At 40.4% G+C, this 18480-nt stretch overlaps 1 protein-coding gene across 1 annotated transcript; it reads right to left on the reverse strand.

Moving 5' to 3' along the window:
- Positions 1–5406: 5406 nt before the first annotated feature.
- LOC137259516 (monocarboxylate transporter 9-like) lies at positions 5407–16967 on the reverse strand. The gene is made up of 11 exons (XM_067797153.1): positions 16859–16967; positions 16102–16291; positions 15197–15323; positions 14311–14450; positions 13576–13693; positions 12772–13172; positions 11314–11434; positions 9255–9377; positions 8041–8250; positions 6578–6677; positions 5407–5471 (listed from the first exon to the last, which is right to left on the reverse strand). The coding sequence occupies exons 1-11, from the start codon at positions 16965–16967 to the stop codon at positions 5407–5409; spliced, it is 1704 nt and encodes a 567-aa protein (XP_067653254.1).
- Positions 16968–18480: the final 1513 nt, after the last annotated feature.

Genomic DNA, 18480 nt, shown 5'->3' on the forward strand with positions numbered 1-18480 from the left:
GTAATTAGTTTTGAGCTAATGAACACGTATTTATGTATTTAGTGTATCTGCTCCCCTTACAACGTAATGTATGTCATCAGCTGTTTAAGCTCTGATTTGGCAATGATGTCTCATAAGTTAGGTACTAAGAGAACTTGACACGTATTTGACATTCTATAAGCGTGGCTCACCACTCGCACATAACGATCAGTGTACATGTATTTGGAAAACATTAAAACCCGTTAGAAAAGACGCAACGATCATCAGGACTAAGGCAATGCATCACACAAAATGATTTCCAAATGATAATTTTCATGAGGGGTAGGTACAATTATTTAGAGTCTGTTACATCTGACATGAGCTCAAGCATCCATAATGTTACGAACCTTTCCAGAGAACCCCCCACCCCACCCCCCACACCACCACTACCACCACCACCAAGCCTGTCGTGACCCAAATCGAATTCACTCGGAGTAAAATGACCGGTACCTTTAATAGACTCCAACAGACTCTTAAGCCACATACGTTATCCACACCTTGTGAAAATGAATGATGCGTACAGCAGGATTGAATTTGATAGGCAAAAACTGGTTTTATTCGGTACATTTATTGGTTACTTCGTGGTACCGGCAGAATGTTCCTGGCAAACATTTTAGAGTTGCCTCCCCTGCACCCTCGAAGCAATCGTAAAATATACTTAACTTACTCTTTCCTTACTGATGAACCACACGGCCTGACACATGACCTCAGTTTGCACATATGGGGACGCCCTCCAGAACCTTGTTTGAAAAATGGGAGAAACAGATTGTCGTCTAAAACTTGAAAAGTTCAGTTTCCTTGTGCGAGTCGTGTTTGGATTGTTATATCATACAAACGGTGGAAGCGCTGTCCACACGTGCACGAAATGTGGAGTTGTCCCAAAAGCAACTGCATTTCCTCGCTGGACAGTGAAATAAGAACACTTGACGCAAGAGTAAGGGTAAGTTTTTCCTCACACCTTCACTATTTTGCAAGTATATCATGTTTTGCCACTTGGCACAAGGGTCTAGAAATCTACAGATCTTTCTGTAAGAGCTTGACACCCTCCAGATTTATTGCAATTGTGCGTTAAGCGAGGACACCCTCCTGAGTGTCGAAACGAGATCGCGGAAGAAGATCGTTTCATCCTCATCTTCAGAAGCGCCTTTGTGTAGCTGTCAGTACTTACACATACGTTGTAGTTATTTTAGATCTCCATTCACAGTTTAGGCTTTAATGCACCAGTAATTCTTTAATTATTGTCGAAAAATCAAACTGTACATTTTCTGTGGAGTTGCAAACTGTCCATTGCATGCTTTGAATGTTTACATTGAAGTAACTGTCTATGTAGTTGCGTGGATTCTAGAGCATTAACTGTGGAAATCCCCCTGTTGTTGATACCTTGACCTGACAACGGGAACGGTAGTGGGTCCCTATAACATGCAGTCTGAAGTCAGTGTTGCAATATATAAGTGATTACATGCGCAAAAGGACGGAACCGCACGTGTGGAAGAGGTCAAACCGAAAAATGAGAGTCATGAATTAATTCAGACAATGACCTCCTTTATAGCCGATCCTAATTTTCTTACGTGAAAGTGAAATGAAACACTACACACAACTATGGATACACGAAATTCCAGTTCCTATTTTCATAAGAGAATGGTATTTACAGATGAATTTGAATTTTAAACTTTTTTACAAATAGTATCTCAATATTGTATAGGTTTAGGTGACGTTAACCGTGACCTCCCAGACAGCCCGTTTGATGATGTCGTAAAATTATTCACAAATCATCTGGCTCACTAGTTACACTTGTCATGTGTTCTTTGCGCTAATTCAGTGCATGTTTGTAAAGTAGAATGTGATTGATATGATATTCAAGGTCGTACAAGACCACCAAGCCTTACACGTCTAGTCTTGTTTTGAGATTTCCGTTTGTCAGAGCACGTGCAGCACGAAAGAATATAAGGAGCGTAGTGTTGCAATGTACAAGTGATTAGATGCTCACAAGGACTGAACCCAGTCTTTTTCTTCTATGTTTTTTGGTGTGCTTGACAACAAACGATTGGTACTGAAGTATATACGCGACTCGTTCAACTTCAAAATTCATTTCCTGAAACCATAAACATATCAAACTAAAGCATATATATTGATGGTAAAAAGTTAAGCAACCAAGTATGTACACGATGATTTCTTCGTCGGTGGTTAGATTTGTACATGTGTTTGCACGTGTAAAGATACACGAAACCTTCACTCAGATACTCTCAACAGAATGTGACCAGATATCATGCTGCACGTGGATAGTGATATCCACGTAGGTACTCGCGACTTGCATGATGCAAATTTGACGACACGTCATTACACTGCAATTGCGCTGATCGATGCTCATGTTCTTGACCACTGGATTGTCTGGTCCACACTCAGTTATGTACAGACCGCTGCCATGTAGCTGGAATACTGTTGAGTGCGGCATAAAACTAAACTCACCCTCCCATTCACTCCCACGGATATCAAGACCTCACGGGTGTTTTTTTTTACACCAGATATAATACTGCGAGAAGTAACAAATATAGGCTCCAGACATCATTCCCATATGGGAAATCGAATTAGGGTTGTTTGGAGCGTCATGAGGGAACGCTTTGACCATGTGTAGTCGCCTTGATGTATTGGTTGACAGACATCCACCAACATGTGTGTCATGATAAAGCGTTAGCAGTGAAAATGGCACTTCATGTTCCTTAACGTCTGAAAATTATCGGGTTGCTTGACCTTCTGATATTAGTCCAATATTCAGAAACTACAACAATCATGAACAAAACATTTTTCTTCACAACAAACACAACAAACACCTCTAGAAAAACGGCTGATGACGTGGCGGTTAATACTACAAACTGTCAACTCCCTGGACAGTAGAACCACAACGCAGTGGACTGTGGACCTTTTTGCTGTGACCAACTCCATATAAAATGTGCAGTTTGATTTTTCAACGATAACTGAATAAATGCTGCCGCTATAAAGCCAGCACCGCGGATGAAGATCTAAAATAACTATATCTAAGTACTGACAGCTAAAGAAAGGCACGCCTACCGATGAGGGTGTCATATTTCGGCTTGAAATAATCATTTTCCGCCATCTTGTTTCGACACTAATGATCAGGAGGGTGCCCTCGCTTAACGAGCAGTTGCAATAAATCCAGAGGGTGTCAAGCTATTACAGAAAGATCCCTGATTTCTGGACTCATGTGCCAAATGACAAAGACTGATATACTTGCAAGATAATGAAAATGTGAGGGAAAACTTACATTTACTTTCGTGTCAGATGTTTTAGTTCTTGAAAAGGTTGCTTAAAAACTATCTTGAAAATATTGACACAGTTCACGGGGAGTGCAGAGAAAAGGACAGCGAGGTGTTCAAGAAGCACGTGCACAAGTGCATAAGTTTATTCATTAACCTGTACTGTGCTGTCTCCATCCTCTCTCGCACACCTGACTGTCCCTTTTTTCAACTTTTACCCTTCTTGGGACAAAAAATCTGGTAGGATGTTTTGATAGTTAATATACCTATTATTATAATGATTACTATAATACATGTAATCTATTTTAGGGGAATTCAGGAACCAGGGCCGTTCAGTAGTCCAGGTGGTTCGGATTTCAAAACCCGACTGATTCATTCGTCACCACTCGGCCCTTTTCGCAATCTCCCAAAAGCCTCGTTCCCGTCTCGATTTTTATTTTGCTGAATTCCTATATGAGTGTACGTTAGTCACTTCTCCTTAAAAACTGCTTCATGGAATTCATTTATGCAGCATGGCAGTGAATGTAAATAAGTACAAACACACACTACGGTTCTAAACTGTTGCCATAGGAGTATTTAATGGTCCGTAATTTACAGAAACATTTACAGAAATAATATTGCATGTAATAAAAGCATCAATGTGCAATAGTTTGAACTACTAGTTGTAAACAGACTGACTAGATAACGTACAATACACTGTAAGGTTACAACCAATCTTGCCAAGTATATAGCAAGATATATATTCATAAATATTCTAATCGCAATACTATTATGAACACTGTTTACAAATGTTACTCGTGTAGTAAATGGGTAGCTTCTACATGTGTTTCATCGGGACTCGAAAGGTATGCACCTCACACCTTGTTCATCCAATTTCTTAATTTTGTCACTTCTACAGATGTTTGAACTTTGTTGAATTTGGTTCTATTCATCCCGTTCGTCCCATACACTTCTAAACAATCACTGCCCAAAAACTCAGTTAGCTTACATATGTCTTTTATAGAGACTCTAAAGGTGTGCAGTTTATATCTGTTTTTTTATTTTATAGGTTTTTTTGTATGCTTAGAGACAACTGAACTTAGATAAATGTTGTGGAATTTTTCTCTTATGGTAGTGAAATAAGGGATTAAGTCTATCCATTTCTCCACCAAAACTGCTCAGCAGAATTGATTAAGCTTATACATGTGTTTCTTTATAATTGCACAGGTGTGTATCTCACATTCAGGTGTGTATCTCACATTCAGGTGTGTATCTCACATTCAGGTGTGTATCTCACATTCAGTGTAGGGAACGCTTCCTACAACAGCGGGGACATTCGTGTCCCTGGACACAATTTTGTCTTGTTCTTACATGCGGAAATGCAAGCCAACCAGAACGCGCGTAAGAAGCATACCCATGGGAAAATATATATCGTCACACTGACAGTACGGAGAATATAGCTAACAGGATTGTGTTGCCTGTTGTGAGGTTTTCTTTAAGACTGAACCCTTAAAAGGTAAGAAAACGGTTGTGGTCGCAACCATGCACCTGGGTGCTTTTTAACGACCTTGCGGGAAGACTTTGCAGATTTTACGTCCGCTTTCTGGCATTTGGAAATACATTCTCAAATCACTGCAAGTTTCTAAATAATCAGATAGTTCTCTTCTTCATGTTATGTAAATCAAGGATCGGTGTCGTTTTCTGTTAATGGTTGTCAGTCAAGGCTAAAATATGGCGACATGAGACCTTTCTGCGGGCTGAACAGACCCAAACGGATGTTGCTCGTTGAACCTTGACCCCAGACTGCACTGTGTCTCTGAGATTGTGGATGGAGTTTTTATTGCCACAACAGTAAATAACACAATGCAGTGAACCCACTCAGTGGTTTCGTATTTGGTTAGAGTTACCTGCCCTTGTCATAAAAGAACCATTGCGTATAGAAATGTTTTCGATGTTTTCTAATTCTAAAAAATCTTTTCCGAAATCATCTTACATTAGACAGCTGTCAAATGCAGTTACAATCGGCGCAGCTCGCCCCTTTCCGTAACCCCTAAAACAACTCTCCACGGAATAACACGAGTTGGTCACGAATGGTAAATCTGATTATTGTGCACATTTTCAACTGGAAGTAGTTAGGTCACATCCGGTGCTTCTTCCGTTGTCGACGGTGATGTATCATCATTCCAGTCGATAGAAACATACCTGGAATGAGATAAGTAATTTATATACTATTGGCAGTCAAAGATTTCAATCTACATGTACATGCAGGGTGCGGCTGTGTGACGGCGGTGTGCAAACATCAGTATCAAGTGATAGTATCAAGTATCCAGGGATAGTTAAGTCCTTTTTATCGAGCCAAAGACCCGAATGTTTCCGAAGGAATTATACTAATTCCTCGCATATATATTCGTACTGAGTGAGATTACGATTTATTTCAACGACTTAACGTGTAAAGTGAGTGAGTGAGTTTAGTTTTAGTAATATTAGCCGCTTTTAGTAATATTCCAACAATATAACGGCTGGGGGTACCTGACATGTACTTCATACACTGCACCTAGGACGGGAAATCGAGCCAGGATTTTCAGCATCTCCATCAGTTACGTTCACCAATAGGCTACCACACCGCCCCCTACATGTAGTGCATATACAGACATCCCCGTGAAAATCCGAGGTAATGTCTTTCTATATGTACATATCTACAATTCTGAATTTATTTTATTTTATTCTGTACGCAAAGAGTTTAGTTAAGCAGCCCCTGATATGTCTTACGATTGAATGAGCCCCGATGTAAACCCTTTGGAGCATATTTGGGACGTAATTGGTCATGGTGTGCAACAAGGAGATCCCCATGAGGTGCCTTTCAAGTAGCAATCTTTACTGAGGCTAACAGTAAACCCATTCTTAAATATTGCACTACGGTTACCTTAGTGACTTACGATCACCTTAGTGAAAGAAGGCCGTATACAGAATCTGGCTTAACTGGCTCCCTTCAGGGGATCAGGAGGCTGACAGGGGGTATGAGAAGGAGAGTGCTGGCAGTCATACAGTCACATGGAGCTTTACACCCGGTACTGACATTGAATCGTGTGACACAAGATGATGGTTTGAACGTTCACATTCACCAATACATTCAACATTAAACATTCCAGGGCCATACTTGTAGAGACATGGTTTTGGATGAAAACAGTGTTTGCTTTGCTTTAGAACGAGTTTTTACCATAAACTTAACACTGATTCCAATCATTCTGTTTTAGGAGTCATAATCCACGTATTTCTAACTGCGAGTGATATATGGGTTAATGACTTACTGAAAATCACCCCTCCTGCTCCAATGTACAAGATGCCTTTCCACCCGATTGTGTCCTTCAGCTGTGATGTCAGCAGACCTCCCACAATTTGAATGACCATCTGAAATAGGCGAGAAGTGAATGCATGGAGTTAGAATGCATGAAAGGGTGTAATATTGCTGAACGAAAAACGAGGTGCACAGAAGTGGTACTATGGATAATGTGTTCGTTCATGTTCAGGTTACATTGGTACCATTAATATTAATGTGTACCATAGTCACCCTCTGTGCATATGTCAGACCTTGGACAGTTTTCTGCTTCTACAGAAAATGGATGCTTTTTTTTGCACATACTTGCCAACACATTCGAATTATTGCTATTTGAATATGTTCATCGGTTACCAATATATTAATGTGCGCTATGTTCACAATCACTGATTGTGAAGGGCTGAATGAAGAGATCAAAATAAAAATCCAAGGTTCGAATCCCCATATGGGTACAATGTGTGAAGCCCATTTCTGGTGTCCCCCGCCGTGATAATGTGGCGTAAAACATAACTCATTCACTCTTTAGGTCGACATGCAACACGGGCAATACACTACATACGGGACTTTCCTCTTGCTTGAGTGAGAGCATTCACTGTGATGAACTGCAAAATTGATTCAAGTTAGTACCTCCATACTAGTTTGATTGACCATCCTCGTGGGTAAGTGGGCAGGGTGTCTACCCGGAGAGTAAGTGGTTCGAGCCCTAATATCAGAAAACCTTAACATATGATACGACAGGAGAAACCAGAAATAGGCTTCACACAGTGAACACTAAAACCGAAAGACAAACATTCTGTCACATGTCGCATGTAGGAAGTGGTGTTTGAATCTCGAAATGGAACTTGAACAATCAAAAGAACGATATTGAAGTTTTCGTGACCGAGTGAGTTTAGTTTTACGCCGCAGTCAGTAATGTATGGCGGCGATGAGTAAATAATCGAGGGCCAGGTAATCCAGTGATCAACAGCATGAGCAACGATCGACGAGGGATACGAGAACATGTGTCAACCAAGTGACCACCCGATCCCGTTAGTCGCCTCTAACATCAAGCATGGGTTACGTGAAGATATTACGTGAGTCCCGCATTCAAGCTTATTGTACAAATTATGCATGTGCTGCATCTGCTTGTACTGGTGTACAGAGCTGTACTGACCACCCAATCCAGTTAGTCACCGCCTATGACAAGTGTTGGCTACTGAAGATCAGTTCGAACCTGGATCTTCACGGGTGAACTCACGTCAGCTGAAGTAGTGTTTCTATTGTCCGTAGTATGTCCAGCCTGGACCCGGTTGTCTCAAACTTTATTAAAGCTTTAATCGATAATTAAACTTTGATCAGTTAATCATTGCTTATCTTCAGTTGCATTAATTAAGGAATCCCTTCATTAATCCATCATAAAGCTAATGAAGATTTAGGGGTATCATTCAATGTACTCACCATCGCCGACATTAAGAGGCCGTAGTTCGAGCTATAGTACTTGTGCCCAAAGATAGAGACATTGAGGGAAGGCATGATACAGTAGAAGCCCGAGAAGGTTCCATAGATCAGACACATCCATATGATCAGCATCACCTTGCCGCCATACTCACACAAGGTGAAGGTCGCCGATGCACTTCCCAGAATGATGCAGACGACGACAAGGGCTTCCTGTATAGCGGACATATGACGTCATTACAGGTGCTTCCAATTCTTCAGCATGCTTATCATAAGCGGTACTCTTTCAAAAATACGAAAACGCATAGAGATAATGAAAATGTTGGTTTTGTTTTTTCATGAAACGTTCGATTCAAAGCTAAAGTTTTAGCCATACTTCTACTTCACAGACGCAAACGGTCATAGCTTTTAACTTTCAATAAACTGCACGTTTATGGAAAGGAAATAACGAGCATTACTGGATTCTCCCTGAAACGGCCTTGGTGTGTTGACCTCGTTACACCCTGCATGAATGCCTAGACCTCGTCAGTGACAGTGTTAACCTTCATGCCCAGTTGTTCATCATACATAAATACCAGCTTAAGAGGTCACAGCTTAAGACTGCTCCCCGGAACAGTCGACCAACATACTCTATATCCAAGTCTGTCACCCAGAACAGTCGGCCAACATACCATATGTCCAAGCCTGTCACCCAGAACAGTTTACCAACATACCCTATAACCAAGTCTGTCACCCAGAACAGTCGACCAACATACTTTATATCCAAGTCTGTCACCCAGAACAGTGGACCATCATACACTATATCCAAGTGTGTCACCCAGGACAGTCGACCAACATACCCTATATCCAAGTCTGTCACCCAGAACAGTCGGCCAACATACTTTATATCCAAGTCTGTCACCCAGAACAGTCGACCAACATACCCTATATCCAAGTCTGTCACCCAGAACAGTCGACCAACATACCCTAAATCCAAATGTGTCACCCAGAACAGTGGACCATCATACACTATATCCAAGTGTGTCACCCAGAACAGTCGACCAACATACCCTATATCCAAGTCTGTCACCCAGAACAGTCGACCAACATACCCTAAATCCAAATGTGTCACCCAGAACAGTGGACCATCATACACTATATCCAAGTGTGTCACCCGGGACAGTCGACCAACATACCATATGTCCAGGTCTGTCACCCAGAACAGTTTACCAGCATACCCTATATCCAAGTCTGTCACCCACGGCACCCCAGAACGGTCGACCCAGAGCATTTAGGACCGAACTGATTGACCCAGCTAGAGACAGGAAGTGGTCGTCCTTTATGAAAGCCTGGGAGAATGTCTGAAACAAATATCGTTCTCGGATCAAAATATTATTTCCAACATGTCACCAGTATTTCAAACTGTGAGTATGGATCAGTACTAGCAGAACGTTCCAAGAAGCTATATCAATATACAGACTCCACTTGAATCACTGAGAACGTGTACAGGTGGTAAAAAAACCCCGGCAAAACAGAATGTGGGGTGGCACTGAATTGCAAGATGACCAGCTGTTAGACCAGCTGACTAATGAGGGGGAAACAATTGTTCCACGAGTTTTTTTCTCCTTGAATTTGTCTCATTTGATGTCGTTTCCCAAATGGAAGTGTAGTTTATATGAAATAAAAACAAGTTGAAGTTTTTTAACAGTGGAGAAGATATTTGAAACCCGGATCTGTTTAACAGTTAACGCATAAAGTCAATCAAGTCTGCAGGGGCGGACAAAACCCTAAATCAACATGATCGAATCTGGTGCTTCCTGTATTTTGCGCAGAGCATTTATCAACGGAAATCAAATACTAAACTATCGATAGTCTCGCAGCTCGCAATCGACAGCTTTTCGTTTCAGCCATCGAGAATGACTATCTGAGACTCAACAATTGCAACCCAGCCCAGTTTTGAAATGAAACTGTGTGAACTATGTACTCTTGGTCTCTTTGAAGTTCTAAGTCTAATTTAACAGCTTGGCATTAAATAGTAAAGTATTAAAGCAGTGTATGCAAGTCGTATAAAAACCCAGGAAGCTCACAGGATGATAACTGAAAAATGTTGCTGGCCAAAATAACGTGTAACCAGTCCTGTATTAAAATTAGGATCTGTGTCAGTTATGGTTTGATTAATCATGAACTACATGTATATGGGTATCGTCTACCTACCACAATTGTAAAATATTTATTTCAAAATATTTCTCGTAGCCAATGGCATGGTGAAATATACCGCCTTGGAAAATGTATACTGGCCCACAGGGTTGGCTATAAAAGTTGTACGCCCGCCATGTAACTAGACGCTATTTCATACACTGATTAATCTTTCAATCTTTATATTGGCACTGAAGTACCATTTTACACTGTGTGTTCCCGTGGGAGTACAGACGTTCCACTGAAGTATTTAAGTACTGGTGGTACCACTGAAATATCAGTTTATAGTTCTGGTGATGTCATCGTTGTATCGGTGTGCTGTAGAAACAGTAATGGCATTAATATTGGCAGTGTTGAGGTAGCCCAGTGCCATTCGAGTTATGGACGTGGTATTAAAGTACCGCTTTCTAGTACTATAGAAATACTAATGGCATTGGTATTGGCAGTGTTGAGGTAGCCCAGTGCCATTCGAGTTATGGACGTGGTATTAAAGTACCGCTTTCTAGTACTATAGAAATACTAATGGTGTAGGTATTGGCAGTGTTAAGGTAGCCCAGTACCAGTCAAGTGCGGAAGAGCGTGTATAACCAACATGTATATAATGAACTGACCTCATTTGACCGACTCCTTCTGTGTATATTAGACGAAATGAATGTAATTAACTACTGTTATATCTAACCGAACTTGACGTCTGTATTAGGTACAGTTTGAAGTGTAACTTTTATTACCAAACGCACTTATCACCATATTACTGGAATGTATGTTTTTATTTCACAACTGGTCCCCGTGAAGATCTGGGTTAGAATGGGTCTTCAGCAAGCTTGTCGTAGGAGGCGACTGAAAGGGATTGGATGGTCAAAATCGCTCACTTGATACTTGTCACCGTGTCCTATTTGTATAGATCGATGCTCATGTTAGTGATCACCGGATGGTCTGGTCCAGACTCGATTACTTATGGACAGGGACAGCTACACTCGCAACACGAGCCCATTCCATAGTTTATACAGTGAGTGAGTTGGGTTTTACAGCGCTTTTAGCAATATTCCAGCAGTATCAAGATGGTTTACACAAAAATGAGATTTATAAATTTTACCCACATACCTTATAAAAGTTGGTTACAAAGAAGATGCCAAGGACGACACACAGGTAGATTATCCACATGAGGTAAAATATCTTGGTTCGGAGAACATCCCAGGGTGCAAAATCGGTCTTCCTTTCATCACTGCAGATACCATCGACAGAATAAACGACTATGGTTTTACGCCGCATGCAACAAAACTCCAGAAATATCATAGCAGGCGATGCGAGAATGCATATGACCTTCACACACTGCACCCAGTGTTTGGAATCAAACTATGTTCGGAGTTAAAAGCAAACGCTTGATCCAATAGGCCACCCCACTGCCGACAAAACACTGAATGTCATGACAGATGATGTACAAGATCACAAGGCGACATAGTTGTAGAGGTGGATATTTCAATGTGACCTTGATATTTACTAATAAACATATACGGCACAATATCAAATATTCTCTAAAAGTAAATAATGCATTTCTTTCAATAATATTTACTGCCAGTCCTCAGGGAAGCTACCATATAATTTATTCCAAAAGTAAAGTTATATATTTAGATTACAATATTCCATTAAAAAGTTCCATGAATTAATGCAACGATGCATTCAGTCGACAGTTTTCCGCGTTCGAACCAATTGTTTACATCTTATATATGGCAAGTGTTCCCGTCGAAATTTCAATTATTGACTTCAAGCAGGTCGTAAGGGATAATAAGTCTTGTAACATCAGTAGAAAAGTAATTTGAATGCACGTTTCCAATCTATATAATATAGGCCCAAATATGACGGGAAATAGTGTGACCTAGTGACTTTCAAGGGGATACCAACTTGACAAAGCAAGTATGCATTCCTGTCTTCTGGTGAATAAAGTGAAACCCAAACGGTTATTCGATGGTGATGTAGATGGGGTATTTAACCCTTTGGTTTTCAAGAGCACAATATCTATTACTAGACAGTTTACATGAAAACACAACTTTCTTTTGACTGCAATAACACCTACAACAAAAGGTATCTTTCTTTACATGGAAACACAACTTTCTTTTGACTGCAATAACACCTACAACAAAAGGTATCTTTCTTTACATGGAAACACAACTTTCTTTTGACTGCAATAACACCTACAACAAAAGGTATCTTTCTTTACATGGAAACACAACTTTCTTTTGACTGCAATAACACCTACAACAAAAGGTATCTTTCTTTACATGGAAACACAACTTTCTTCTGACTGCAATGACACCTACAACAAAAGGTTTATTTCTTTACATGGAAACACAACTTTCTTTTGACTGCATTAACACCTACAACAAAAGGTATCTTTCTTTACATGGAAACACAACTTTCATCTGACTGCAATGACACCTACAACAAAAGGTTTATTTCTTTACATGGAAACACAACTTTCTTTTGACTGCATTAACACCTACAACAAAAGGTATCTTTCTTTACATGGAAACACAACTTTCTTTTGACTGCATTAACACCTACATCACGGAGCTCTGATGAATATTCTCTATGGGAGAAAAGTTCTGCTGAATGTCGTCTGTGAGAGGAGAGTTCTGGCGAACGTCTTCTGCGATAGCAGAGCTCTGGTGAACGTCTTCTGTGAGAGGAGAGTTGTGACGAACGTCTTCTGTGATAGCAGAGCTCTGGTGAACGTCTTCTGTGATAGCAGAGCTCTGGCGAACGTCTTCTGTGATAGCAGAGCTCTGATGAACGTCTTCTGTGAGAGGAGAGTTGTGACGAACGTCTTCTGCGAGAGCAGAGTTCTGATGGACGTCTTCTAAAAGAGGTGAGTTCAGAGGAACGTCTTCTGCGAGAGCAGAGGTTTGGATTATGTCTTCTGTTAGAGCAGAGCTCTGGTGAATGTCTTCTATGAGGGCAGGGCTCTGATAAATAGATCAAACTGGGACAATAACGTTAGGTCCCTGAGAGGCAGGGATATCAATAATGTCAATTCCAATGCTATAATTCAAAATGTATCATATCTTATTTCTGGAATGAGAATGAAGATTGATATTCATAAAATAATGTTTTTAAGGAGAGCATTATAAAAGTAGATTTGCTATGCAAAATCTAACTCAACGTGAACGTAGTGTAGACCATTGAGATGAGCCTTTCAACCTAGTCCGGTACCATTACTTTCGGGGGACTTGGTTGAGGCCATGTCGGCACCCAGATGGTTTGTCGTTTTGGACACGTGTGGCCCATACTCGATTATTTTCAGGACATTGTCAAACATTTGATACTATTTGGTTGATTAACAAACAAGATCTAAGACATATTACTCACCTCTGGTTTTGACTTGCTGATGAGAAGTACCGCAAACAGCTGTATGCCAGCATCAACACCACCAAGTAAAAGAAAACAGTTAGGAACCTTATCGAGTAGTACAGCCTGGCTGAAATATCTGCAATGTACAGAATAGCCGATGAGTCATGGTAGATACTGGTTAAACATCTATACTGATATAGCTTGACAGTAGCAAGATCAGGACAGACTTCACTAACAGATCGCAATTTCACGATCGTGTTCACATTTCTTGAAGACTCTAAATTTCAATATTTTTCTCACTTTTTCGATTATCTTGTCGTAATTTTACTTATTTCTTTCATTAGTTTAAGATTATTTTGAAAACGTACGAGAGTACGTAACGAGAGGAAAGTCGTAATTTCGAGGAAAGAAATGAAGTAAGGAATAAATATTGTTACTTTCTCTTGTTTGAATTATAATAGTTCAGGATAAAATTGTACTTCATTACTCTGTACTTGGAGGTAGCTATATTAGTTTTAGGCAGTTGGTCGTTAGGGTAGGATTTGTCTATACTATTTTTACAAATCCCCATGACTGACGCTTCAGACTGTTGGTCAATAAACTAACAACTGGATGTACTACTTTACGAGTCGCCCTTATGGAGGTTTTGTGAAGATGGCCGTTGAGTAAAACTCGGTTGTACTACATACAAGTCGGGAAGATGTGAGGTTTTAAAAAGTTGGTCGTTAGGTTAACAGTTAGGTGTCAACATACAAGTCGCCACGATGTGAGGTTTCCGGAAGGAGGTTGTCGGGGTTGATGAAGTGTGTGATGACCTCGTTGAAAACAAAGGTTCCTCCGCCTATTCCCGCAATGATCAGACCGGTCACCAGACCCTTCCGTTTAGGGAACCACTGCACCGGGACAAAAGTGTGAACACGCTTGTAAGTGTGAACAGGCTTGTGATCATGAATATCATTATGGAAGTACTTGTGTATCAAAAAGAAAACGCTTGTGAGCATTAATATGATCAGACATATGGGAACACACTTCACTGTATTAGTGTTCTGAACTCACGGATGACTGCAAACAAACTAAAACTTCAAGAGGATGAAACCAGAAACCATATAATATATGGCCTCTGATGAAACGGAACCTCCCTTGCTTGGAACTAAACAGCAGCTTAGAGAGACAGGTGTGGAATCCATTGCCGTTTGACTAAAGTACACATCACAGTCGGTGAAGGGACTTTACTCTTGGCTTCCTGTCTGTCCACAGAAGTACAACTAAACACCTTATGCAGAACATGCTTTTAGCATCTTGATGATTGCCAGAACCCGTCCTCTTGTCACCAAATAACCTGTTCATTGCCTAGCCTCTGCGGTCAATCTCAACTTAGGCAAGTGAGTCTGTTAGGATATTAGGTACTCTTGTTTACAGTCTAAAGTCTTAGATTGTTTGGGCGCTTCGACCATGCATTGTGCATGGAACAGTGTGCATGATAAATGGAATTATCATCATCTATAAGCACCAACAATAGTAACAATACACTACCTTTCATCGTTGTTGTAGTGTCAATCACGAAGAAATTGGAATTATTGCAGCAACAGTCTTCACTATCTTATAACAGTAGTGGTTCCCTTAATGACCACCCACCTACCTCAAGGCCACACTTGACAGCTGCTGGGTAGGCCATTCCTTTACCTGCACCGTGAATAACGCCATACGTCAGGATCGTCAGTCCTAGAGAGTGGCGCACAGTCCAGTAGGTCAAGGCCATGCCGAGGCTGGGCAACATGGCAGTCATACAGTTAGACGCATTAACGACATCTATAAAAATATATAGGTTTGGTGCACAACATTTTAACAAGGAGTAGGCTGCACCAACAGCGTTTCGGAGTATATGCTAACTTCTAATCAGCTGATGGGTGCGATGGATGACTTCCGCTTTCCAATAGCTGTCTTTCCCTATATAGTGAGCTGTATTCCTGTGTCTCATATCAGGATTTATGAAAGTGTCATGCAACTCTCACTCAGAAATTCCCTGATGAAAATTATAACGTTCATTGTCTCATGAAACATTCAAAATGTGCGGCACATTGTGATACTAGTATTTGCCAGATAAGCTAGTAACTGAGTCAGCAATGTCCAGCAGAGACGGGACTGTGGGGTGCCTAGTGTTCGATCGTCATGCCAACCTGTGCAATGTGATAACCTTTTTTTTAAATTTTTTTTTATTGTTGTGGGGGGTCCATGATTCTCATACTGACTCTCATGAATTTTGTTTAGGTAATAATTCTTATTTCCTTCCTGATACGTTGCCATCCATATAATGGTAAATAATGAATCTCATCTGTTTATCAATCGCCGGTAATGGGGAGGTGGGGTAGCATAGTGGTTAAAGTGTTCGCTTGTCACACTGAAGGCCCTGGTTCGATTCTCCACATAGGTACTAAGTGTGAAACCTATTTCTGGTGTTCTCCGCCATGATATTGCTGGAATATTGCTAAAAGCGGCGTAATGCTAAGTTCACTCACTCACTCTGGCCGAGACAGTCCGTGATACCTGAAAATCCATGAGCCAATAAGCGCACAGTATTTGGGATGAATCCGTTGTTCGAGCAATCCCAGGGCAGGCATGGAGGCTGACATCGATATGGCTTGGGCAGTTGATATCCATATGGTCTGTGTGTAACCAACAGTGGAGTTCTCGTTCAAACCTCGTAGATATGACGTCACGTATGGGTTCATATTTCCTAGGAGTAAACTCATTTGGTAAATATGGGCTCTTTATACTTAAGTTACTTTTCAAGTAAGGGAGCTTATTTTTTCACAGCAAAAATAACTATGACTGAGAGAGTTAAGTTTTACTCCGCTTTTAGCAATATTCCAGCAATAGCACCAAGAATGGACTTCACACATTGAACCCATATGGGGAATCAAACCCGTGTTTTCGGGCTGAAGAGCAAACGCTTTAACCACAAGGCTACCGACCCTAAAATATTTATGAACTATCATTGACAATGCAGTCAAAGTACCACAAAATGGCAATACTTAAAAAAAACAACACTTTTTATGTCAGATATTTGAATAATACATTTACTTTATACGCATCTTGATGTGTATTACTTATGCGTACAGTATTACTTATACGTACAGTATTACTTATGCGTACAGTATTACTTATACGTACAGTATTCAAATAATTACTGTATTTTCATTATGTTCGACCTTAATTTACCATTTACCTTCACGAAACTCGTGGTTTAAACATAAATACTGAACAAAATAGTCTGAAGTCGGTATTTTAGTTCATTTCTCACCGAAAACATAGACGGTGCTGAGGGTTAAGTGGACGAGAAATCCCCCAAGGACGGAGAGGATCCCTTTCACCGGCCATCTTGACAGACTGAAACGGGCACTTTCCGCCATTGTTGTAATTCAGTATGAAGCATTGACGGGGATACCTTCTTGCTCTCTCCTTTCACGCACGACAAAGTCTGACCTTGTTAAACGGCGGTGCACGGTCACGAGCTACCTGACCTTCAATATAATGCTTTGTTGACACAAACATACATTCAGCAGGGCTCCAGATAATTTTTATTTTTATTTAGGTTTATTAATTTTTATTTATAAAATGAGGAGTACGTACGCCTTATTTTTTCAGTATAAGAGTACTGGGAAACGTTTAGAGTACTGAATGGAATTTAATGGCGTGCATGTAATCCTGTGTTTCGTTTCATACATCAGCCACAACATTGCTACCCTTGTGTAAACAGGTCAATAAACAATAAAGCAATACTTTCTCAGATACGTACGTCCGTACTTGGTTCTAAGACCGTACATCATTGCTGTGGTGCGTATCTGCTACTTTTTCTGATTTTTTTCCTACTGTTTTATCCGTACATACGCCTGACGCCTATACGGCGCTTATGTGGAGCTCTACATTCAGTCTCAATATGTCTTTCACCACTGTCATCATAACAGTATTTGAATTTAGTTTTATATTCAGGCTATCTGACCGAAACTAAAAAAATATATGAATGTATTTAGCAATAATGAGTTTGGGTGAGTTTAGTGTGACACAGCACTCAGCAATATTCCAGCTATATGGTGGCGGTCTGTAAATGATCGAGTCTGTACCTCACAATCCAGTGATCAACAGCATGAGTGTCGATCTACGCAGTTGGGATACAATGACATATGTGAACCAATCCAGTAGGTCGTCCTTTACAAGAAGACCAATTCTAACCCGTATCTTCACCAGTCGGCAATAACGAACTGATGCAATAGATATATCGAATCACATGAAAAGTATGACTCTTAAGAATCTGGAGCAGTGAGGAAGGACAACATTATATGGAACAACGTCTTTATTACAGTGACAGCGGCGTTTCGGTGTAGGTTCTAACACCATTATCAATCACTTCTGTAGTCTGTGACTCTATTGCGGACCGATGAACTAAAAAAATAACTGACATGCCATAGTCAATGAAACGGTGATCATAATCAGACCAACTCTGTGATATTTTTGCAGAATTCATGTCCGAAACATCAACAAGTTCCTTAACAAAGTTCATTACCTCTCTTTGCACCTTTCATTCGTAACAAACAGCGAACTGAGTCAGAATTTTTATCACACTGTCTTAAACGGCTTTTATATTTAGAGACAATGATATAATCTATTACAGTTATTATGAAAACGAGGACATTTGATTTCATAACCATAATAATTGATATGAATTCTACGGAGAGTTCTGCGATGAGTGTAATAAATTAGTTGAGTGATAATTAATACTGTTATAGTAGAAATTGTACGTTTGAAAACTGGATTTGACCTAAATGAGTATGACTTTTAGCAATATTCCCGCAATATTACGGCTGGGGACGCCAGAAATGAGCTTCCAATGTGGGAAATCAATGCGGGTCTTCGGCGTCACGAGCG

Source organism: Haliotis asinina, chromosome 13 (assembly GCF_037392515.1).
Source record: "Haliotis asinina isolate JCU_RB_2024 chromosome 13, JCU_Hal_asi_v2, whole genome shotgun sequence".
In the NCBI taxonomy this organism is placed as follows: Eukaryota; Metazoa; Mollusca; class Gastropoda; order Lepetellida; family Haliotidae; genus Haliotis; species Haliotis asinina.

What these genes read in the sequence shown, in the direction of transcription:
- LOC137259516 (XM_067797153.1), bottom strand. Translation starts at nt 16,967, where the DNA reads ATGGCGGAAAGTGCCCGTTTCAGTCTGTCAAGATGGCCGGTGAAAGGG. An exon ending in ACCTCACATCGTGGCGACTT is followed by an intron (nt 13,694 to 14,310) that starts GTATGTTGACAC and finishes TGTACATTGCAG; the next exon opens with ATATTTCAGCCAGGCTGTAC. An exon ending in GTGACAGACTTGGATATAGG is followed by an intron (nt 8,251 to 9,254) that starts GTATGCTGGTAA and finishes TCCGCTATACAG; the next exon opens with GAAGCCCTTGTCGTCGTCTG.